Source organism: Anolis sagrei, chromosome 2 (assembly GCF_037176765.1).
Source record: "Anolis sagrei isolate rAnoSag1 chromosome 2, rAnoSag1.mat, whole genome shotgun sequence".
In the NCBI taxonomy this organism is placed as follows: Eukaryota; Metazoa; Chordata; class Lepidosauria; order Squamata; family Dactyloidae; genus Anolis; species Anolis sagrei.
This window is the reverse complement of record NC_090022.1, coordinates 92,212,516-92,236,956: the sequence shown is the minus strand read 5'-3', so window position 1 is coordinate 92,236,956 and position 24,441 is coordinate 92,212,516. Positions and strand designations below refer to the sequence as shown.

Here is a 24,441-nt window from a genome sequence, read left to right as displayed (position 1 = left end):
ACCTTTGTGTACCTTCAAGCCGTTTCGGGTTTAGGTTAGGAGTGTGGCCGGGAGACCCTCCTTTATGTCGAATGGGTGTTAAAGACCGTGGCCATCATTCCCTTGAATGAGGCAGTTCCTACTCCTGGAGGAGGGGCAAGTGGAGGGAGCCCCTCGCCTGACTCGGAGCAAGGAGCCCACCCTGGCGGAAGGAAGGCCCATAGAGAGGAGTCCGCTCCATCTCTGCCCGGCCCATGGAGTAGTGGGGCTTCCTTTTCACACTCCAGTGTATTTGCAGTCCACGAATTCAACTATCAAAGGCTTTTAAAAAAACATTCAAAAAGGATTCCCCAAAGTTCAGCTTGATTTTGCCATTTTATATCAGGAATGCAGTTTTATTACGCCATTGTGTATTAAACTGCAGAACTGGCTGACTGAAAGGTTGGCGGTTCGAATCCGCGGGACGGGGTGAGCTCCTGCTGTTAGCCCCAGCTTCTGTCAAATTAGCAATTCGAAAACATGCACACGTGAGTAGGTCAATAGGTAGCGCTTCTGCAGGAAGGTAATGGCACTCCATGCAGTCATGCCGGCCACATGACCTTGGAGGTGTCTATGGACAACGCCGGCTCTTCAGCTTCGAAATGGAGATGAGCCCCACCCTCCAAAGTCGGACACGACTAGACTGAATGTCAAGGGGAAACCTCTACCTTGTGTATCACCGGACTTGAGCATCCGTGGGTTTTGGTCTCCAAGGAGATCCTAGAACTGGGGAATTAGGGAAGGTTTTTCCTCCCTTTTCCCTCCCGCTCTGAGAAGTGCCCAAATGTTAATCAATTCCCTGCCCTGAGTTGCTTACTCGCTCGCTCGCTTCTCCAAGCGAGCGAAAGAGAGGGAGAAAAAGAAAAGAGTGTGCTGTCTCTTTAAGGCAGGAGCGCGTCGCGGGAGAAAGAATCCTCCGGCCCCGCCCCTCGACTGCCAATCACCCGGCGGCGCCTTTGATCTGGGCCGCCTTTGGCGTAGGGAGGCGCGGGGTTGGTTCTTGCCCGGCGCGCGCACACATTCACACGCTGCTCTTGCCCGGCGCGCGCTCGGTTGCTGGGCTCATTTTTTTCCCTTCTCTTGAGCTCAACCCCTCCGGCGCTGCTGCTCCTGTCTCACTCAGGCTGGGCTGGCAGCTAGTTAGTCAAACTTTCCTGAGGCAGGAGGAGGAGGAGGAGGAGGAGGGCCAAGTGAGGGAGGGAGGGAGGGAGGGAGGGAGGGGGCGGGTTTCCCTCCTCTCCGCCTGGGTCCCCCTAATTGCCGCCTTTGGTGGAGGGGCAGGAGGTGCAAGCCAGCTCGAGTCCCTCGTTCCTCTCAGAAGGCGCAGGAGGGTTGGAGAGACAGGGAGAGGGCAGAGAAGGAGGAGAGGACGACCCCCGGCTCCCCCCGGCTCCCCTTGTCCGCCCCGCCCCACAACTTGGCCGGAGAAAGAGAGCGGGAGCCCCCGACAGCATGCCTCAGCTCAACAGCGGCGTCGGCGACGACTTGGGCGCCAACGACGAGATGCTGGCCTTCAAGGACGAGGGCGAGCAGGAGGAGAAGAGCCAGGCCAGCGCCTTCCCCGAGGGGGGCGACCTGGCCGACCTCAAGTCCTCCCTGGTCAACGAGTCCGAGGGCGCCCCCAGCGCCAACCCCGGCGCCCCCAACGCCCCTCCGGCCGACCCGGGAGCCCCGGGCGAGGTGAGCCGCCACAAAGAAGGCCTTCTCCTCTCGCCCTCACCGCCACCCCGGCTCGCCCTCTCCTCTTGCGGTGGGGTTGTGACCATTCCTCTCTCATGCCCCTTCTCTCTCTCTCCCCCTCCCTCCCTCCCTCCACAGGCGATCCGGCGCTTGCAAGATCCTCAGCGGGTCTACCCGGAGAAGCTCCCGGATCACATGGAAGAGGGTCAGTTTCGGCATCCCTCCCTCCCTCCCTCCTTCCTTCCCTTCCTTTCTCCATTCATTCTCCCCTTTCCTCTCCCCACCCGCCCGCCCCTTTTCTCCGGCTAGGAGGGAGCATTTCTGGGTTTGTTTGGCCTGTGTGTGAGGAGGAGAGCCGCGGGGATGCAAAGTGCAACTAGGGAAGGAAGGAGAGCCCGGCTGAGGAACTTGGGGACCTCGGGCAAACTCTTCGCTGCCCTTCCCTCCCTGACATGAGGTTAATGGAGTGTTTCTCACCGGGATGGAGGAAAGAAGCCAGGAGGGAGGCAGACAGGTAGAGCCAGGTGGCCCCAGGAACTGCAGAGCGGGGATTGTCGCCCAGAGTGATCCGCGTCAGGCCTGGAGCACCTGAGCAGGAGAAGCCAGTTCAGGTACCTGGAGCAGGGCAAAGCCCGGGACTGGAGAACACAAACCACGGTCTGGATGGTGTCGCTTGCCTCTCCTAGAGGAGACCCATTCAACCAATTGGATATCCCATACATTCACAAACCATTCAACAGTTAGGTGGGTCTGTTGTAGCAGGGAACACCCAAGAGAAAGCCAGCAGTGTCTTCCTCCTCCTGAACCCAATTTTAGGAGCCCCTGATGGAACAATGGGTTAAACCTTTGTGCCAACTGGACTGCTGACCGAAAGGTCTGCTGTTTGAATCCAGAGAGTAGGGTGAGCTCCCTGTCATCTCCAGCATCTCATGTGGAGACATGAGAGAAGCCTCCCACAGGATGGTAAAACATCCGACTGTCTCTTGGGCAACATCCTTGCAGTCGGCCAATTCTCTCACACCTGAAGTGATTTGCAGTTTGTTTGTTTGTTTAGGAGCATTTCTATCCCGTCCTTTTCACCTCTAAAGAGGGCCTCAGGACGGCTACAAACAGGCACCAATCAGTCCTGAACAATAAACAAACATCATATACACTTAACCTACATTAAAACCACCTATAAATACATTAAAACAGTTCTCCATTTCATATCATCTTCCAAATCAATCCATTACCATCAGCTAAAAACAGTCTATTCTGCGAACGCTTGATCCCATAACCAGGGTTTGAGCTTCTTCCAGAAGATCATGAGGGAGGGGACAGATCTGATCTCGTTACAGAGGGAGTTCCACAGCCAAGGGGCCACCACCGAGATAGTCCTGTTTCTCATTCCCACCAAACACGACGGTGATGGCATGGAACTGAGAGCAGGGCCTCTCCAGACAATCTTAAGGTCCTTGAGGGTAGTAGAAGGAGATAAGTTTGGGCAGGCAAGCTGGGCCGGAACCGTTTAGGGTTTTATAGGTCAAGGCCAGCACTTTGAATTGTGCTCAGAAGCTAATAGACGGCCAGTGGAGCTGGTGTAACAAGGGAGTTGTACGCTCTCTGTACCCCACTCCAGTGAGCAACCTGGCTGACATAAAAAAAACCCCGACTTTAAGGAAAACACAAAGGGCCTAAATACTTTGATTGCTTTCAATGTGCGATGTGGTTTACACTGAAGTGGGCTGATACATATTTGAGAGTATCCCCCAACTTTGCTTACCTTGGTTCTGTTTTATTAGCATTGTGTAATTTATTATTGTTTTCATGTGAGTTGCTTTATTGTCGAATGATCTGTTATGTTTATTTTGAATTGTTTTAGTCTATTGCAGTGGTTCTCAGCCTGTGGGTCCTCAGATGTTTTGGCATTCAACTCCCTGATATCCTATCAGCTGGTAAACTGGCTGGGATTTCTGGGAGTTATAGGACAAAACACCTGGGGACCCACAGGTCTATTGTATTATAAGGCACAGGAATATTTGGCTTTTATGTTGTGAACTGCCCTGAGTCCCCATGGGGAGATAGTTTTACTTACTGGTTCAAAGTCCCTAATGCACAATGCTGTACACAGTCACAACATGTATTCTCAAGGTGCCATCAAAGCACATTAGGTCATCAGTATAGACCTGTAGGCTGTAAGGAATTGTGGAAGTTGAAGTCCAAAACACCTGGAGGGCTGAAGTTGGTCCATGCCTGTTATAGATGCTCCCAGGGTCAGTTATGCATAGTACTTGGGTTGGAGATGCCAACAAATACCAGGTGCCATAGGTTATATTTCAAAAATAAGAATTGCCAAAATCATTTCTTGAGTATGCCTTGCCTTAAAAAGAATCTGAAATGCCCATAGTTGCCCTAAGTCAACAGGCAACTTTAAGGCACAGACACATACAAGGAACCCATTGCTCTGGTTTTTTGTGGGCAGATTGTCAGTTGCTGATGTCTGGCAGTCACCAAGAAATTAATTTCAGGCGAGGGAGTGTGATCTTGTTTGTGGTCCATTTAAACATGCTGCTGTGTGATGAATAAAATGATTCTCAAATGTGGTTCCTCTTATTATATTAAGTGAAGGAGGGAGGTGGAAATGCTCATAAGGAGAAGTCCTCATGTCAAACTTGAATTGCAACAGGTTTAAAACATCAAGATCCAGGGATGTACAAAGGATCGGCTTACTCTGGATACCCTTTCGTCATGCTGTCTGACCCTTACTTGCCAAATGGATCGATGTCACCATTGGTGAGTTGATTTCATAGCTATTCTAATATTCCAACTATTCCACATCATGGTGCTTGCATTCAGGACCAGGAATGGCAGACCCTTAATACATAACTTCTCTGTCTCATAGTCAGGTCTTTTATGAAATTGAGTAGAAGCAGAAGGAATTTTCCACAAGTAGAACTTTTCTATTGGTGAACCAGAATTTCACAAAGCCATCTTGCTGGGGTCAGGATGCAACTTAGTTTTGCCAGTTCTTCCTTCTGTGGATCGCTCCCAGCACCAGCACCCTCTTGTACACTCAATTGAGGGTGGCATCAGGGAGCACAGCTTCCAATAGCAATATTTGAAGGGCATTTGCATGGTGAGAGGGAAATGGCAACATCTTGTTTAGTCAAGTAAAATAAGAGAAGATGAAAAGGTGTTGTAAAAGCAATGCAACAGGATTGCCTCAATTAAGAATGATGCTTTAAGCTTTTTTTATCATGTCAGAAGCGACTTGAGAAAATACTTCAGGTTGTTTCTGGTGTGAGAGAATCAGCTGTCTACAGAGACGTTGGGCAATGGATGCCTGGATGTGTTATCATCCTGTGGAAGCCTTCTCTCATGTCTCTGTATGGGAAACTGGGGATGACAGGCAGGAGCTCACTCCATCTTGCAGATTAAAACCACCGATCTTTAGGTCAGCAGTTCAGCCAGCAATGGGTTTAACCCATTGTGCCAGCACTGCTCCTCAACCTTCTAAGCGGACTTCAGGATTACTTTCAGAATTGTAGCCCTGGTGAAGGGGGCACAATGAGAGCACACACACACACACACACACACACACACCATGAAGTTTTTCTTTAGTTCCCAATTTTTAGCATAGCAGTAACTTTAAAATCCAATGCATCATTTAGAGATATATTTTAGACTTCTGAAGAAAAAAAGGCAGACCAAGTTGCCCAGAAAATGCAAACATAGCAAATGTAAGAGTTCTTGGTGAACATGATTTTCAGTGTCCTACTCTCTTTGATGCTAGAAATTTGGGGACTGAAAGAAAATTTCAAGGGGGAAGCAAAATCCTTTGGAAGGAAATGTCCCCATTTTGCAACCCCCAGTTGCTATATTCCTTGGTGCCTGTGAAATTAGTGGGATTTACTTCCTGGCAAAAATGCCTAGGGTTAAGGTATTAAAGATTTGTTTACATCAGTGGGTATAGATTCCAGAGTGGCAGCTATTCAGAGAATTTACAGGATCATTCTTAATCATATTTATTCAGAAGTAAATCTCACTGAATCTGACAGGACTTACTCCCTTGTTAGTGTGTTTAGAGGATTGCCGCTTCATACATCACTAGCCATTTCCCAGTCCCCTTTGAACTATAGGAGAATTTTGAATTCTATTCCAAAGAAGGCAAGTATTTTGTTGGGATTTTCAGAGGGATTGTCTCAATTTTAAGGACCTATGGTCACGTTAGAAATTTACTTAGTCTTTTTTGCCATTAGATTGTTGCTGATAGGCACACAGTATAAAATAGCCTTTTGTCTTCACATGCATTGTAACTGATCAGCTTTATAGACAATGCTACCTTGCTTATAAAAGGAAAATAAGAATATATAACTAGTGAATCACCAATAGGTGTGAAACAGATTGATATTGTTATGGGCAAGTGGGAGCCTATTAAATTCCTTTTATCTGCTTTATAATTGATATTTGGAACTTGGCTATGGATGGTGGTGATTAAAAGATTACACAGTTCCTTCCTGTCAAATGTATTTTTCTTTAATATTAACCTTTAAAAGGTCCAGTCTGAAAAGTAACTATTTCCTCTATCAATTATTTATAGTTATTTTAAAGGAAATACTCGTATTTTTGGTCTACAGTGAAACAACGGCACTAGTACGGTCACATTTTGGTTTTGTGTTTATCCTCTCGGATTATAATGCTTTTATCTTGTACTCACTCATCTGGGAGGAATTTCTCTGAGCATCAGAGATTTGTCTCTTTGTGTTTGGGGTTGGCATGTTTTGAGTATCTAAAGTTAACTGCAGAAAAGTGGCTGCAAAGTTTTTGCATTTTATTTGTTTCCATTGTAAAAAGTGACCAACCAAATAAAGCATCTTCTCCTGCCCAGGGATGCATAATGCAGTCCTATGAATGTTTACATGAAAATAAATCATGTTTATATGTAAGCAGAGCTTGCTCTCAGGAAAATCTATAGAACTACAGTGGTGAAAATTGGATACATGTAAATACATGTGATGTAGTGGTTTGAGTGTTGAACTACAACTCTGGAGATCAGGATTTGAATCCTGCTTAGCCATGGAAACCCATTGAGTTACTTTGCGCAATTCACACACTCTGCCTCAAAGGGAGACAAAGGCATAACTCACTCTTGCTTAAGAAAACCTTTTCATAGATTTGCCTAAGGGTCACCATAAATCAGAAATGACTTGAAGGAACACACAAAATATCTATATCTATCTGTCCATCTGTAATTGTGCTGTTAAGAACAGTTTTGTCTACTTGAAATATCGCTTTCCTGTGCTCAAAATAAGCATTGGATTGTGTTACCATTTTACGCTGCATTATACCATCAAAGGGAAGATACCGAAACTAGCCCTGTTGCCTAACCATGTTGTGCTTATTTTAGTATACTGGTGTAGAATATGCCATTACAAATGAAAAGAAATATGATTGCCTTTTATCAGTATTAGTTTGGGTTAGGTTGAAAAATGCAGTATATACCAAATACTGCAGTTATAAAGAAGTGACTATTTTGGGGGCAACTGATTTCGGGTAGTCATGTGAGTTAGATTCTGATATCTATTGAGCAATAATTTGGATACAGCAACATTTTGATATGAAGGAAAGTAGAATTTTAGATGATTGCAACAAAATAGCATACAAAGCACCAGTTGTAAGAAATGTATCTGAGATGGCTTGCCAGAGAAAGAAAACACAAACAATGAGAATTCATTGGACACATTCTAACCTGAAAGTAAAACCTTGTTGGATCACGCTGGAGATTCATCGACATTCATGAGAGCTTGGAAAACAGTCATGCTGAGTATGGGATTTTGGAAGTTATGCTCCTCAAAAACCTATTTTTAATGCTCCGAATGTAGGGTCATTTCCTGACAGATGTGTTTGATAAACCCATGAGTGGGGGCCAAACCCAACAGCCCTCCTACATTGTTGGTCTCCAACCAAAGTGGTAGGGATAGGTAGACTGCTTCTGACAATAGAGGTTTTGTGCAATGTTCATGACTAGTAGCCGTTGTTAGATCAAAACAAAGCAGAACTCTGCAATTGTGACCATATAGAAATTGGTGTACCATAACTTCCTTTAGCTGTAGTTTTTTTAATCTATGGCGTAACAAATCTGGAAAGCAACAACATGCCCTTCCATGTTCTAGATCTGTCTTAGTCTCTAGCAATTTTCTTTCTGTTCTGAGAAAGTCTTTGAAAACCACACAGTTTTCAAATGCTATTTGCAGTTTGGGACTTATTCTGAACAAAATTTGCACATGGTTGTTTTGTACTGAAAACAGCATTTTATGCATAGCAAATAATTTTTGGTACAAAAATATTTTTCTGCAGAGAAACTTTTGTATTCATGTGAATCAGTTATATACAAACTGTGAAAAATATATTATTTATTTATTTATTTACATATATTCTAGGGAGATCTCGGTTACATACAGTAATGTTCCAGTATAAATATATATATATTTCAGTTAAAAAGTATCTTCTAACAGTCAAAGGGATGCCAAAAAGTCTGGTTCAGCCAGTCATTTGTTAATTTCCAAGAAACAAGTAAATAATGTAAAAGAACATGCACATTCCTGAATATCAAGGAACTTTCTAAAGTGAATTTTACTTTTTCCCCAATATGTAGCTGCTATGGGACAACTCCAAAATTATTCATAAAAGAAGTATTAGAAATATTGCATTTTTAACAGTTTACTAATTTAGAAAAGCTCTTTATTGAATAGACAGTGTGGCCACAAATATATCCAAGAGTAATTGTAGAAAACATAGTGAGAGATACTAGCCATGGTAGTTATAGATGTTAAAACCTGACAAAACCATTGATTTTGTCAGGTTTGTATTTTAAAATTCTATATTCCATTCTTGTTGTAAACCTTGCATGTCATATTTATGTATAGATATACTGTAGATATATTGTTTGTTTGGACACTGGTTGACCTCAATTAATATCTCTAATATTAAAGGAACCTGGGATACAATCTGGATTGTAGCAAATGTTTCAGTTTTAGATACTGCCTTTCTCTAGTGAAGTACTTTAGTTTAAACTGCCCTTGCAAAACCGAAAAATGCAAAAGCAACATTAAGTTTTTGATTTAAGGTTGGTTTGTGTGTGTATGTGTCAGGATTGACATGAGAAACTGCAAGTCACTTCTGGTATGAGAGAATTTGCCGTATGCAAGGATGTTGCACAGGGGATACCCGGATGTTCGATGCTTTACCATTCTTGTGGGAGGCTTTTCTCATGACCCTGCATGGGGAGCTGGAGCTGACAGAGGGAGCGCAACCTGCTCTCCCCAGAATTAGAATCATTGACCTGTCAGTCAGCAGTCCTGCTGGTACAAGGGTTTAACCCATTGCACCACTGGTGGCAACAGTCCCATTATCAACCCCTAATTTCCATAAAAAATGTGCCGTAGCAATGTATGGGTTTTCCCATAAAATCAATTTGACATGAATATATGGGTCAAATTACAGTTGATAAGGCAATATTTACCACATAGTTCTCCTTGCTAAAGTTATAAGCAAAACTCCCTTTTAAAATGATATAAGAACCAAGAACTAGAAATGAAGACTGGAAAACTGATCACAGGGGATTACTTTAAATGGATATGACCAAAAATTAATAAAAGGTGAAATATATGTCCAGTGGCATGTAAAAGGATCTGGAAGGGTGAACATTCCCCTTTTAATTGGAATTTACATACTTTTCATTGACATTTGAAGGGGAAATGAGCCCTCCCCTCAACATCTCCTGAACAATGCATTTAGATTTTTTTTAATCCTTGCAAGTTATAAGTAGAGAAATTCCATGAATAACATAAACATAACATTCATTTTATAGACATAACATTCATTTTAATCATGTTTACCTTGTCCCACAGATGCATCCTTTTTCCCACCTATCTCTCTAAATCTTGTGAAATACAGTATCTTTTTATGAGCTTCCTTGCTTTGTTAATCATTTGAGATAAATCCCGCGGTACTTATTATACCTCAATAAGTAAAATAATTTGGGCAATATAAGAAAAGTACTATACTTTAAATGCACTAGAGTCTATCTTTTACTGCCCACTGGTAATATTTCTGACTTAAACCAGTTAACTGAATGCGCAATGCTCTGATGACTGATATGTAGTAGAAAATATATGTATTACTTTGCCATTTATTTCGAGTCTTTATATGGAAGTTTCATTACCTACATCTTAGACTGTAGTTGTGGAAATTGAATCAGTGTCTCTGTTCAAACAGTTGCAATCTTTTTATTTACAAGAGAAGGGTAAAAAATAGACTTGTCAGGTCAAAGCAGCTTATATGTGGGTTTTTTGTGTTTCAATCTAATTTTGAAGTTGTTTGTTCTTGTGCAAAACCCATAAACAAAAAATAGAACTTGTATGCTATTTATTCAGTGGTTGTCAAAGTTATAAAATAGTTTCACAACACCAAAGATTTTGCAAATACTTTTTCTAAGTATTAAGTACAGCCTTTTCCGGCATACACTTTCCAGATCATAGAAGCAGTCTATGTCTACAAGGTTTCCTTCAAAATCACATACCATAAACATATTCTAGCAGACTTTAATTTAAACTACAGTTTCTTATGGTCCCTGTAGTCAAACTAATTGCAGCCAAAGGGTTACCAGCACTTTATCCTCTCTTAAATTTAGCCTTGGGGAATATACTGATAACCCACATACAAGAACAGCACAAGTCACTAGGAGTACATCAGACAAGAACATCAACGTAGTACTAGCTATGGATGATTGAGCTGACAGTGGCATTAATCCAGTTGCTGGCCCTTGAGTAAACTTGTTGAATGAATGAAACCTTACATAATTGTTGATTAAGTTACCACTGAGTAAGTGGATCTAGACTGCTGGAATTAACAGTTAGATTTTGGTCCTTTTTTTTAAAACAAACTGAATGTCACCTACCTGAAGCATGAACCCAATGTGTTGGGGTGGTTCAAAATCACCAAACTTGCTAGATTCGCTTGTATACCTTAAGTTGAGGAACTCACCATGATTTAACAGATTTGGTTGAGAACACAAATGAACCAAAACACAACACAGGTGTGTCGAGAAATGAACTTTTAAAGGTTTTATGATGGTTTAATAATTAAAAGTGGCTTGAAATGAAAAGATTTGTTCTATTTAGATCTATGTTCAAAAATGTTCCCATTATTTGAAGGGAGGAAAGTTCAAAGACTTCTCCTTGTAAGGAAATGATTACCACAACTTTGGTTAAGTATGTGTAAATTCTCAAAATATTTTGCTGAAGCAAACTTGAAGAATTCTGAGGTGGAAGAAAGAGACAATTGATCTGATTGGGATGCTAATTAGGAGACAAATTTACAGCTGGGGCCCAGAGAGGGTTTGGTAAGAAAAACACCTGAGAAGAGATATACAGAACATTGACGAGGAGAGAAAGGTGTCTCTCTCTGACGTTCTTCTCCCAGCATCAGTGGCTTGTGGGAGCAGACAGAAAAGACAGAGGCAGGACACAAGGTATTAGTGAAGACGGATGGATTATTCAAGCCTGGTGAGTATTGTAATATCCTCCAAGTTGCAGGTATCTGTGCACTGCCTATGATTGACCAATTCTCATTCAAGCACTATAGAAAGGGAATCATATCCTGTGCACTGCCATTAATTTTATTATTGTCTTCTTAAATGAGCTGAAGAGCCCATTGCAGCTCCTCTACAAGGCCATATGGGACTCTGGCATGGGTGGCTGAGATCCCTGGATATTAGTAGGACTCGGAGCATCCAAGCTGTTGAAAAGGATGGAATAGTTAACAGCCTATATAATGCAGCTACAATAGCCTTTGGATTAATTACATCCCTTTCCTCTACCTGAGGGGCAGACAATTGGATCCTCCAGATGTTTATGAATCGCATCTTCCATAAGTCCTAGCCAATATAGTGGTGAGGAAGGGTGAGAGCTTTGGTTATAAAACTAAAGCTTTCAAGCATTCCTGCCCTAACATGTCCTCCTTCATCCTCTTCATTTTCTACAGGAGCTTAGTTATTTATTATATTTTCTAACACTAAAATTCATACTGAGTTAAAATTTGGAAGAGAGTGTCATGTTTGTGTCTCTCTCAAATGAGATTAGCATGCTTTACTGTAGCGAACCTACATGTTAGCAAAGAGCTTATTCTCTCTTGTCAGGGTTTTCCTGTAAACATATGTAGGAGATCGGGATTAATTTTGTAATCCTCCCTCCTTGCTCCCCTTCATGCCTGCCACCCCATGGAGTGCTTTTTCAAACTGTCATGGATTCCCTTCTGTACTACTGCCAAACAAAACATCACTTACAATAATGTTCTAGGCGAGATCAAGGACATTGAAGTTAAAAGACTGGGAGCACTGTCCTAAGCAGTTTTACTCAGGAGTAAGCCCCACCAAGTCTGCAGGTAAGGGCATGAATGCTGAACATTGTGTATTAGAATGGTTTCTGAACCATTCTGTTGGGATTTTACCAGACGATCCATTTATGAAGCAACAGATCCTGCCCTGTTGTTAGTTGGGTGCCTTGCATTTTAAAGAGTGTTCCATTTTCTCCAGTAGGAATTCTGGATTAAATTTTGAGTCAACAGGAAAGTCTTATTCATTTCTGAGGTAAAATGCTGATGATATCATATTTAGGATAGCTGGGGAAGGGGAAGGTTTCAAGCAAGAATAAAGGTTGCTGTTGCGTGTATGCAATATTAAAATGTTTAACAGTGTAATTGAAGAGGATTTATTGTGCTTTTTTTCTTTTACCTTCACTCTTAATAATGGACAACACTCTGAACGCAAAGGCTCAATTAATTTTTATAGCAATTCACCTACTGTGTTCCACTTAGTGAAAGGGCTGAAATCATAGGTGTCCCAAGGAAATTCCCATGTTGTCCCTGACTAATTGGTTTTACTGGACATACCACTAAAATTTTTACTGTTGTGTATCCTATCAAAATATTTAATCTACTTGAGTGTTCAGAGTCTTTCTTGCAATACCTCTATAAGGGGAAGAGTTTTGTCTTCTACCACATTGCAGAGTTGAGGGACTGGAGGCCTTTTCCTAATATGCAATTACATAATTATGGTTGTACTTTCAGCATTGATGGTTCCTTCTTAAAGAATCCAGAGATTTCCATTTTAGGGAGGGGGCTTTCAAATTCTCAGCCAGGGAGTGTGTCTGGTGCCTTGAACCAAACTTCAAACCCCAGAATGAAGCCATGGGAGTTAAAATGCAATCATAGTTCTGTATCTATATATTGTGACAGGGATTGGGGCTTGCTGAAGACCTCCTAGTAGGAACATGGCAGAGGCAAGATTCAAACAAGGAACCTGAGCTCATTAACGAAAGATGACTATAAAAGGCACAATTTCATTTCAGTGGCAGGAATCATGAAGCTCTTTTGGACAAAAACTCCTAGGATTCCTAATCATTAGCTTTGTTGGCTGCAGCGGTCAAAAAGCAGCTGGAGGACCACACGGTTCTCATCTCAATTTTGCCTTAGTACTACTTTTGCTACTGAGCAATGATCATTCGTATAGGCACACAAACTGCTGTCCTAGGAGTGATGATCTTCCATGAGCCTTTAAAAGAGAGGCAATAAGAAATCCATGTTATGTACCACACATTGGTTGGTGACTTGGTTAGTCTCAACAGCTGGAAACTATGCATATTGGGAAGCCATGGAGTGATGCAGAGGTGGCCCTAGGTAATTTTCAATGGTAAGCAAACAGTATTTTGGCACCTCCCCCCCTCCCCTCCGTGGGAGTTCTGTGTGCCATATTTGGTTCAATTCCATCATTGGTGGAGTTCAGAATGCTCTTTGATTGTAGGTGAACTATACATCCCAGTAACTACAACTCGCATATGTCAAGGTCTATTTTCCCCCAAGAGCACCTCAAGAGCGCCCCTGGGCAAAATCAACTATACTGCAAATGCTTACTTTGTGTAATGAGTTGAACTGCCCCTGAACCTTTGGCAGCCCTTTGAATGAGAGATCTCAAAGACACCATATTATGAACAGCCCTGGTAAGTTCTTGCAAGCTTTATCTACCTGTAACAATAGCCTTCTTCTTTTCCTTACCAAGCACTAAGGTTTCTCATGATATGCCCCAAATATGATATTTTCATCTTATTCATTTTGGCCTGATTTGCTCTTCCCTGAACCCATTTGTTTGCCTTGGTATCCATAGAATTCTCCTCTCTCACTATATTTCAAATGAATTTATTAACTTCCTAGCAGCTTTTTTCATTATCCGGCTTTCAAAGAGTTCTAACAGATTAGAAATATGGACAGACTTGACTTTAGTATTCAATTATATATCTTTACATTTGAACTGCTCTTCCAAGTCCTAGTCATCCTAGTCATCTTCTGATTTCATGAGTCCAGTTTCCATTCTGATTTATGACTGAACTAAGGTGTGAAAAAAAGTCATTTCAGTCTCTTGATCATCTACTTTGAAGTTGTATAAATCCGCTGTTGCTTGGGGTGGGAAAGCAATATTGATGGATTTTACAGTAGTTTTGAACCATTTATTGTTAATTACCATCAAGTCAACATCAACCTATGGTCGCCCTATGAATGAGAGACATCCAGAAGACAAGGTCATTGTCAATTTTGCTAAAGTCTTACAAAAATCAGAATCGTGGTTTCCTTGATTTGAATCTATTCATCTGCGGATCTGTATTCCACTTTTCCTTCTAATTTCAACTGTCCAAGCATTGTAATCTTTTGAAGTCATCATATGTCCACTTGCTTACTTTACTGCTAATTGTTTGGATCACTGAATCCTCACATTGTGAGAGCTTCAAAATGAGTTGTTCTGTGTATTTTTGTGATGTTTTTATCTCACCTGCCTTCTCCTGTGGGAGCTCTGTCTACCCTTGCATGGATTTCTCCTTGAAAAAGGATCAGAGAATGAAAAAGAGAAATCTGTTGTGAATGTATGTGAAATGTATGGTAAGATACTAAACACTCTTCCCCAGCCCAAATGAACTGCAAATTATTAAAGTATATTATTTTTAAATGGTACAAATGACTTTAAAACCAGGCCGAGGAATTTCTTCAACAGTCAGGTCTCCCTTTTAGGTGGTTGCCAACCTTAGAGGTCAGACATGTTGAAACTTTCATCAGATTAAACTGTTCTCCTTGGTATAGTAATATAATTAAGTTGAGACCTGAGGGAGTTTACTGAACATTGTTGCATCTTGTAGCATGTCAGTAGTATACAGTAGCACAGAGCTTGAAGAAACACTTCTACGTTTCTTAATTTTGGAACTTGGCGTGTGAGCTACGGAAATGAACCAGGGTTTCCCATAGGTATTTTGGAGGCCTGTCTTCTCCAACAAAAGTAAATACCAGGATTCCCTTTGACTTCAGCAGGCAGAGGTCAAATACATTCAGATTTTATGTTTCTTTTAAAATAAATATTTATGATGCAGAGTTAGATTGCGGCCATGTAGAAGCTGGTCTGGATTTTCTTTCTGTTTTGTCTGTTCAGCAGAAGCAAATTTTACATCTTTAGTTTATCAAAATCTGCCACCATTCCCCACTGCAACCAATTTAACTTGTTGAATTCCAGAATCTCTATTAGGATAATATCTTTATTATAACAACAAAATGGCAGTCAAATGTGTCTAACAAAAATGTTACAAAAACATCTCCTTTTGTTTTTGCATTTTATAAAAGTAATGGGACACTTTTGTGCTCTTTATGAGAAGCAGCTACTTTTCCATAAGGGAGGCATGTCAGAGAATGAGCATCTATAAAACTCCTAACATAACGTGTCTGCAAAGAAAGAAAAGTAGTGTGAGGCTCTACATACATTGGAGTAAAGGAGGATGGTCAATATTTATTTTCCATACTTAATCCACTTCTACTTTCTCATGCAAAGTGTTTCATATCATATTACAAGAAAAGTTGTCATGTTAATTTTACCTTAGACCCCTTCCACACAGCTGAATAAAATCCCACATTATCTGCTTTGAACTGGAATATATGGCAGTGTGGACTCAGATAACCCAATTCAAAGGAGATATTGTGGGATTTTCTGCCTTGATATTCTGCATTATGTGACACTGTGGAAGGTCCCTTAGTCACAACACACTTCAATCCCATTTATTTAACTTTATATACCTTTGATGGAACTAATATTGAATGTAGCCTGTAGGTCCTTTTGTGTCTTCAATTGTTTTCACTTAATTTGAAGGCATTATTCACCTTAGTAATTCACATCGTAGTCTGCTGCCCACCCTTCTTATAGCCACAAAACTGGAATTACTCTTTATTACAAGGCAGTTTCATTTATCCAAATGACCTGTGAAATCTTTAAAACATAGAGTGGGAAAATTGAGTATAATTATCTTTACAGGGGTTATAGTGACATGTATCTATGGATAATACAAAATGAATATGAATTAGAGTAAGCACTGAATCATTAGTCTGAGTAATGGCACTCTCATTGCACTTTTGTATCTCAAATTAAAGAGTGTCTTCAAGCAAGTTACTTTCTCTCTTCCTCAGTTTCCCCTCTGTAAAATGAGAATGAGAATCATAAAAGCAACTCAGGTTGTTGCATTTGATGAGAATTGTGAAGCATTTTGCATATAGAATAGTACAAAATGTGTGATTCATTGTACGTATTTCTGTTACTGTTGTTCAGTTAAGCCAATTATGCAAAGCAGAGCCTGGTTTGATGACTTTATTCAAGTTCTTTTAAGATGTGGTGTTCTCTGTTTCTTTTCTTTTTTCTTTCTATTTTTTTGGCCTAAAGATTTTGTTTGTTAACTACATATCTGACTGACTTTCCCTCCCAAGAGGGACACCAATGGGATTTCCCCACTTTTCCTCCCATAAAAATTGTGTGAGGGAGGTTATGCTGGGAAACAATAACTTGCCCGAGGCTTAATTGCTTTTTTAAATCGTGGATGATTAAAATGTGGCCCTGAAGCTGCATTCAAATAGGTAAAATAGCTTCCATGCACTGTTTAACATTATAAAGTTCCCTTTAAAAAAAAAAAAAGTAGACTCCTGGTCATATCAGAATTGGTTGGTCTTCAGATTATTGTTTTTATTTTAAAAATTTTTGGCATTTCTAGCACTCCTGTCTGCTCCTTGAAGGACCTGAACCTGCCACAGCTCCCACTCCTGCTTCAATCCCACTCTATCCATGATAGTACATTGTATTCCTAAATGCTATTCTTGTTCAGAAATATTCCATTTGATAAAATACTGATCTTCATTCTAGATGTTGCAGCCAAGAGACTCCCATGAACCCTCTTTGTTCCCATCCAGTCATATTTGCACATCACATTAAACGTGGTTTATTGAAATATGCAGATGACGAAATAAACTTGTGTCTTTGGGTACTTTGAATGCAATTTTCCTGCTTCTTGGCAGGGGGTTGGACTGGATGGCCCATGAGGTCTCTTCTAACTCTAGGATTCTGTGATTCTATTATTATGTATCCCCCCTTTCCTCTCCTTACACACCTTTTCATTTTTGCTTCTTATTAGCTATATTTTGTGTAGTTTCATAATATCTATACTGGGGAAAAGGTGGTGTAGTGATTAACCCCAGCAATGGATAGTTTCAATAAGCCAGCATTAGACGATCATGCAAGGGAGCCAAGTCACTGTCAAGTATTTCTACAGAAGTGGATGTTAGTGTCATCTGCCATCATAACATAGAAAATATTTCACATGCTCTGCAAGCTTTTATTTTTTTTAGTGATCTGCACTTAGATCTGGATCCATTTTAAATTTTGTAAGCCAATTTGAGTCCTAGAACTAGGGAAACAGTGGGAAGATAGGATGTGGCAGCAAGAACTTGAAGAACAGATACATTAATTATACAGAGTCCCATCAGCTTTGTTTTTTCATTGATATCTTGAACTGTGTGTAAGGGGTGAGGCACTTGTCTTCCCTAGAATCCTAAATCTAGTTAGACACACAGAAAATTAGTCAGAGAGTTAGGCCCCTTCCACACTTCCACGATATATTAGGATCTGATCCCAGATTATCTGTTTATCTGAGGTTATCTGGCAATGAGGACTCATATAATCCAGTTTAAAGCAGATAACCAGGGATGGGATCCTAGGATATAGGGTAGTGTGGAAGGGACCTTAGAGTGACCTTTGAAACCACTTGGTAGACTATCTGTTACAACCAAACTCCCTATATTATACTCCCTGCAAATCTTCCAAGATTTCGACAGCATCGAAATAGAACAATAAAGCTACCGTCATAGCATATAGCTTTGCCAAGATCTTAGTTTTGGTGTGGAATTTATAGCAAAGTGTTTGTAATAATTTGTAATCTAGAGATGTGATTATGCAGCCCTTCAGATGTAGTTGAACTGCAAGTTCCAGAAGTCCTAGGCAACACAGTCATTGTTGAGTAATGCTGAGAGTTGCAATCCAGCTACATCTGCAGGACTGCATGATTCCCCATCCTGTTCTAGGTTTTCCATATTACTGTATATTCCCCAATTTTTTGCAATCTAGAAACAGCAGCACATTGCTTTCAATATTTTCACCAATATATTTATTGAATATGTTATCACAGCAGCTATGCTGTGATTCTAGGGAAGACAAGTGAAGGGGACATATAAGCAGTCCTTCATTTAACTCTTGTAGAAGTTTGAATATGTGGTAAAATTTGTAGCTAGCTACTATACTTTCCATTTGTTTTGTAGACATCTAGACCAGTTCTATAATGTTTCATTATTTCTAGTAAGTGAGTTAAGCCAGAGCAATGAATGATACTCACTCTCTCTCTCGAAAAACATGTTTTTGTTCATTTTAGAGCCATTGTTTTAGTGTTTATGGGTGAGAAATTATTGCTGCACCATTTAAAAATACTTAAATCTAATATTTTAGTATAGCTGTGAGTGGGCAAAGTGCATCTATCCCCATTCCTCAAAAAGATAGTAGCAAAGGCAACAAACATAAATATTTCTTCTGCTCCTGCCAAAATACCAATTGCTGATCCCACTGCTATTATCCACAAAATGTTCACCAAACTTTTTATTATTCTAGTATGCAGACTCTTTTCCTGTCAATGTCTTGTGAAGCTGTAATTAAGGGCCTCAAGGCCAGAAAGTACCAGATAAATTATTAAATGCTTTTCATATCTTTATTACCTCCATATGCACCTCCTTAAGTTTTTTAAAGCCCCTCACTCCATATAAACATTGGAGTTCACGATTCATCTTGTATTCTGCATTAGTGCTGACAAATTCCAAGCTTTGAGGATTTTCTTCCCATTGTTCATAGCCTTCTAAATGTCATTGAATGTGACACTCAGGATCAAAAAAGAAGTGTGAACATACACAGGGAAAACACACAACAGTGTTGGAGCAGCGCATGCAAATAAGTGTCATATACCAAGACGGGCTTTGCCTTCCTTCCCCATCCAAATCCCTGCAGGCAGCCTAGTGTGCCTTCATGTTTATGTTGCTACTTCAAATGAAGTAGCAAATTCAATCCAGCCGTTGTTCCTGGACAAAGCAAAGGCATAGTCAGAGCATCTTTAGCAATTCTCTTTTGAAGAACCACCATCCCTACAGAACAGGCTTTCAAGAAATAAAGGAAAATGCAATGCACAAGAATAATTCTAAATCCCCATCCCGTATCTCCTTCCTCTAGCACAGTGGTTTTCAACCTTTTTTGGGGAACACTTTGACAAGGGACCACTTGACCAAGGAGCACTTTGACCAGGGACTACTCTCCAACATTAGTACCAAAAAGGTTACAAAACAGTTTTCAGTCAACTTTAGATTCAGTTTGGGATGTTGATTCAGAGCATTGCATTGGATAGACCACATCTAGTTTATGATACAGAATATGTGCCATGGTCAGCGACAGGGAAGGAGTGGCAAGCGGCATTAAAAAAGCATAAATAAAATAAATGAATAAATAAATAATAATAAAGACAAAGGAGGCTTGTGGACCAGATGTTCATCCTTACGGCCCTCTGGTGGTCCGTGGCTCACGGGTTAAGAACTGTTGCTCTAGCAAGAGCAGAACTCCATAAGTGTATATCTATATCAGTGCAGTATGAATTCTGGGTTGAATTTATCTATTAGAAGTTGAGATGTTTAGGACAACTTGTAGTCACTATACTTTAAATTTGTTTGTATACATCTAGCTGTTTCCTCATCTTATGGGAGTACAGCACAGTGTGTATTCTCAGCCTTTGGCCCTCCAAATGTTTATGACTTCAATTGCCAGAATAAGGGACCGTTGTCCATGCTGACTGGCATTTCTGGAAGTTGTAGTCCAAAAAGTTCTGAACCATTAATTTTGTCCATTGTACTCCCTTCCATCAAGTTAGAGAAGCAAACTCCTAAAAACTACTAGCATAACCCTCCCCCTTGTGTTCCCCAAACACACTTGTGATGGAGGTGGGGTGGAGAAAAAAGCTTTCCCTTGAATATTTTAAAAGTTGGATAGTCTCATAGAATTATTCTAAATAACTTCTCTCTCCAGCATCAAGGATGAAAATAAGTGGTTAAGCATTCATTATGTTTATCCTGCCTATGCTGTGTGAGTTTATCAGTTTCTGTTTAATGTTTGATCGCTGCCCCAGTAAGGTGCTGGAATACTGCTAAGGTTGCTTATTTGAAATGATATAAAATCAGATGTTTGCATTCTTATTTACTGTTCTTGTTTTTTTACTTTCAACAAAGGAAACAAAACCAAAACCCACAAAGTTTATCCACATTACAGATTAACAACCTAGAAACTTTCGCTTTGAAGAACAAAGTGATTTCTAAACTAAATGAGTTCACAGTGTATCTGGGAAATGGCAACATTTTTGTTCAGCTTAATAGCCCAACTTGAAAAGAACTGAACAGATATTTCATAGTGGGGGAGGGAGTTATTTCAAATAACATTGCCTCAAGGTGAAGTTCTTTACTTGTTGTGTTTTGAATGTGCATGTTTCCAGACAGACTTTTACAGGCAGTGTTTTGTCATTGTGCCCAAATGATGGCAGAACTTGATCTTATAAGAGAACCAAACCAAAATCCAGCTCCATCTCAGTCCACCTTCTCACCACATCTGATGGAACTCAGGATGTGATGTCATAATATTGTGCCTTTCCACCATTATCAAGTGATGTTAGCTTAGAGGGATGCATAGAATCTAGTGGCTTCCCAGCCATATGGCCTACTGGTCATCAGCAAGAACTTGACTAGAAAATGAGTGGAGCAAGATTATAAGCAGGATAGATCCTCCCTTTATCCAGAGGATCATATCTCACTATACTGTTATTCCTCTTCAGCTGCAATGGTAATATCCTATGGAATCTGGGATTTGAAGTCTAGGAGGACATTTAGAATTCTCAGACAGAGAGCTCTTGGACAAAACTTCAGATCCCAAACATCTCCATGACAGTTAAAATAGAATATATCACTCTAACAGTGTAGTATGATAGGGCCATGAGTAAAGTGCCAATCAAGCATGGAATTGCCTAGAAAGGCCTTTCCTGGTATTCTTTAACCTGATACTATTTGAGAAGAAGGCAGACCCCTGAATGTCTAGCCCTTGGGCAATACTCCATGTGAAGATTTGTGGGTGGGTTGCCCTGACTGTGCTCGGTCCCCTCAGAGGCAGGCATTTGGGTTTGGATAACTCTGTGGAGAACTACAGCTTAGCTTTGTGCAACCACTAGTGTTCTGCACAGAAGCTGGGAAGTGAAAAGAGCACAGTGGATAGATCTGAAACAATGGGATCACTTTGGCCACTTCTACCTTTCCAGTTCAAGTAATGAAATAGCCACACATTTTTATTTCTGAAGGAAATTATCCAGGTTGCCTTTCCTGGTATGCACCCATGACTCTTTCTATAAACTCATTGCATAGCATGAACATATATTCCAGGCATCTGCACTTCTTGTGTAAGGTGAGGATTCTGTATTCCCTTCCTTCAAAAGATCCTCAAAGGAGACTGTTTCATTAATTTCAGTTGGAGTTCATGCCTGGTTATAATATGGCAACTGCCTTGGAGGAGGATGGCTTTTTCGTACTACACAAGTATAGCTTTATGAGTCCACTTTAACTGCTGTGACAACATCTTATGGTATCCTGAGATTTGCAATTTACATATTTAGAATTCCCAGCCAAAGAATTTGGTGCCCCACCAAACTACTGAGTTAAATGTAGACTATAGCAAGACTAGACCAGTTTAAGTGGTCTAGGTTGGCTTATCAGGGAAATCTATTTGAGTAGCCATACAAAGAAAATACCAACTGTTGAGACCTTCTAGCAACTGTCATTTTAATAAAAGCAGACAAGAGGGGACTTGAGCCACTTGTATTTTTATATATTTCAATGGCTTTCCATTTGCTTTTCGGTATATTCCATCAAGTTGAGAGCCAGCATGGTGTCATGATTTGGCCATTGAGTTGTGGCTTTTGAGACCGGGGTTTAAATTCCTGCTGAGCATATAAATGTGCCAGGTGATCTAAAACAAGTCACATCCTCAGAGATAGGAAAAGGAATCTCCTCTCCGAACTAATATTGTTAAGAAAATTCCTTGAAAGATTCCCATTAGGGCAGTGCTTCTCAACCTTCCTAATGCGGCGACCCATTAATACAGTTCCTCATGTTGTGGTGACCCCCCAACCATAAAATTATTTTCATTGCTACTTCATAATTGTAATTTTGCTATTGTTATGAATCATAATGTAAATATCTGATATTCAGTCACTGGACCAAATTTGGGACAAATACCTGATATACCCAATACTGGTGGGGTTGGGGGTTGATTTTGTCAATTGGGAGTTGTTGTTGCTGGGATTTAATGTTCACTTACAATCAAAGAGCATTATGAACTCCACTAATGATAGAATTGAACCAAAGTTGGAACACAGAACTTCTATGACCAACAAAAAATACTGGAAGTGGGGTTTTTTTTGGGGGGGGGGGGGGCATTGACCTTGAGTTTTGGAGTTGTAATTGTAGTTTACCTATATCCAGAGAGCACTGTGGACTCAAGCAATGATAGATATGGACCAAAAGTGGCACGAATACTCAATATACCCAAATGTGAACACTGGTGAAGTTTGGGGGAAAATAAAGATTAACATTTGGGAGTTGTAGTTGCTGGGATTTATAGTTCACCCACAATCAAAGAGCATTCTGACCCCCCCCCCCCCCAGTAATAGAATTGGCCAAACTTCCCACACAGAACCCCCATGCCTTGAAGGGACTCACTGCACGCTCTCCCTCGTCCACACATGCGCACCATGCTGCCATGCACCGAGCATGCCTGCTCTCCCCATTCCACTTGGAGTCTCAGAAACAGCCTTCCCTGTAGCGGAGAGGCCAGCCAATCACAACGGAGGAGGGCTTTTGGTGGAAGGATTCACTGTCTGTTTCCAAAAAGGAAGAGAAGGGCAGACGGAGAGATCTTCAGCCTTCCCTGCCAAAGCAGTTCTTAAGACCATCAGAAATATATGTTTTGTGGTGGGTTTTGGTGACTTCTCTAAAAAAAAAAACCCCATGACCCCCACCCAGGGGTCTTGACCCCCAGGTTGAGAAATGCTGCCTTAGGGTCAATGTAAGTCAAAAACAACTTGAAGACACACAAGAGCAACAATTTTCCATCAAAGAATAAGACTCCTAAGAAATACTGATAAGAAAGATTCACCAGGTAAGAAATAGAAATTTACCAATTACTTCATCTATGCTGATGATCGTGCCATTACTGCTCAAGCAGGGAGCTTTGAGATGGTAGAACAGAAGCTCTCCGAAGCTCTAGGTGCTCTTACTGCCTATTACAGGGAAAACCAGCTGATCCCTAATCCATCTAAAACACAGACATGCGCCTTTCACCTTAAGAACAGACAAGCATCCCGAGCTCTGAGGATTACCTGGGAAGGAATCCCACTGGAGCATTGCAGCGCACCCAAATACCTGGGAGTCACTTTGGACCGTGCTCTGACCTACAAGAAGCACTGCCTGAACATCAAACAAAAAGTGGGCGCTAGAAACAACATCATACGAAAGCTGACTGGCACAACCTGGGGATCACAACCAGACACAGTGAAGACATCTGCCCTTGCGCTATGCTACTCTGCTGCTGAGTATGCATGCCCAGTGTGGAACACATCTCATCACACTAAAACAGTGGATGTGGCTCTTAATGAGACATGCCGCATTATCACGGGGTGTCTGCGCCCCACACCACTGGAGAAATTACACTGCTTAGCCGGTATTGCACCACCTGACATCCGCCGGGAAGTAGCAGCCAATAGTGAAAGGACCAAGGCAGAGACATCTCCAGCTCATCCCCTGTTTGGGTATCAGCCAGCACGTCAACGACTTAAATCAAGACATAGTTTTCTTAGATCTACAGAGACACTCGCTGGAACACCCCAGCAAGCGAGAGTCCAAAAGTGGCAGGCCCAAACCCAGCACCTCAATTCATGGGTGATACCAGATGAGAGACTCCCCCCTGGGCACTCAGAAGACTGGGCAACTTGGAAGGCGCTGAACAGATTGCGCTCTGGCACCCCGAGATGCAGAGCCAATCTTAAGAAATGGGGCTACAGGGTGGAATCCTCAGCATGCGAGTGCGGAGAAGAACAAACCACTGACCACCTGCTGCAATGCACCCTAAGCCCTGCCACATGCACGATGGAGGACCTTCTTGCGGCAACCCCAGAGGCACTCCAAGTGGCCAGATACTGGTCAAAGGACATTTAACCAAATACCAAATTTACAAAATCT

At 41.3% G+C, this 24,441-nt stretch overlaps 1 protein-coding gene across 10 annotated transcripts in view; it reads left to right on the top strand.

Moving 5' to 3' along the window:
• The first annotated feature begins 1,247 nt into the window (after nt 1-1,247).
• TCF7 (transcription factor 7) overlaps nt 1,248-24,441 on the top strand; it is a 129,827-nt gene continuing 106,633 nt past the window's right edge. For all 10 annotated transcript variants that reach the window (XM_060765269.2, XM_060765265.2, XM_060765266.2 and 7 more), the window contains exons 1-3: nt 1,248-1,698; nt 1,837-1,903; nt 4,364-4,470. In XM_060765269.2, coding sequence (XP_060621252.2) covers nt 1,471-1,698; nt 1,837-1,903; nt 4,364-4,470 — 402 coding nt within the window. In that variant the 5' untranslated portion in view covers nt 1,248-1,470. The remainder of the gene's footprint in view (nt 1,699-1,836; nt 1,904-4,363; nt 4,471-24,441) is intronic.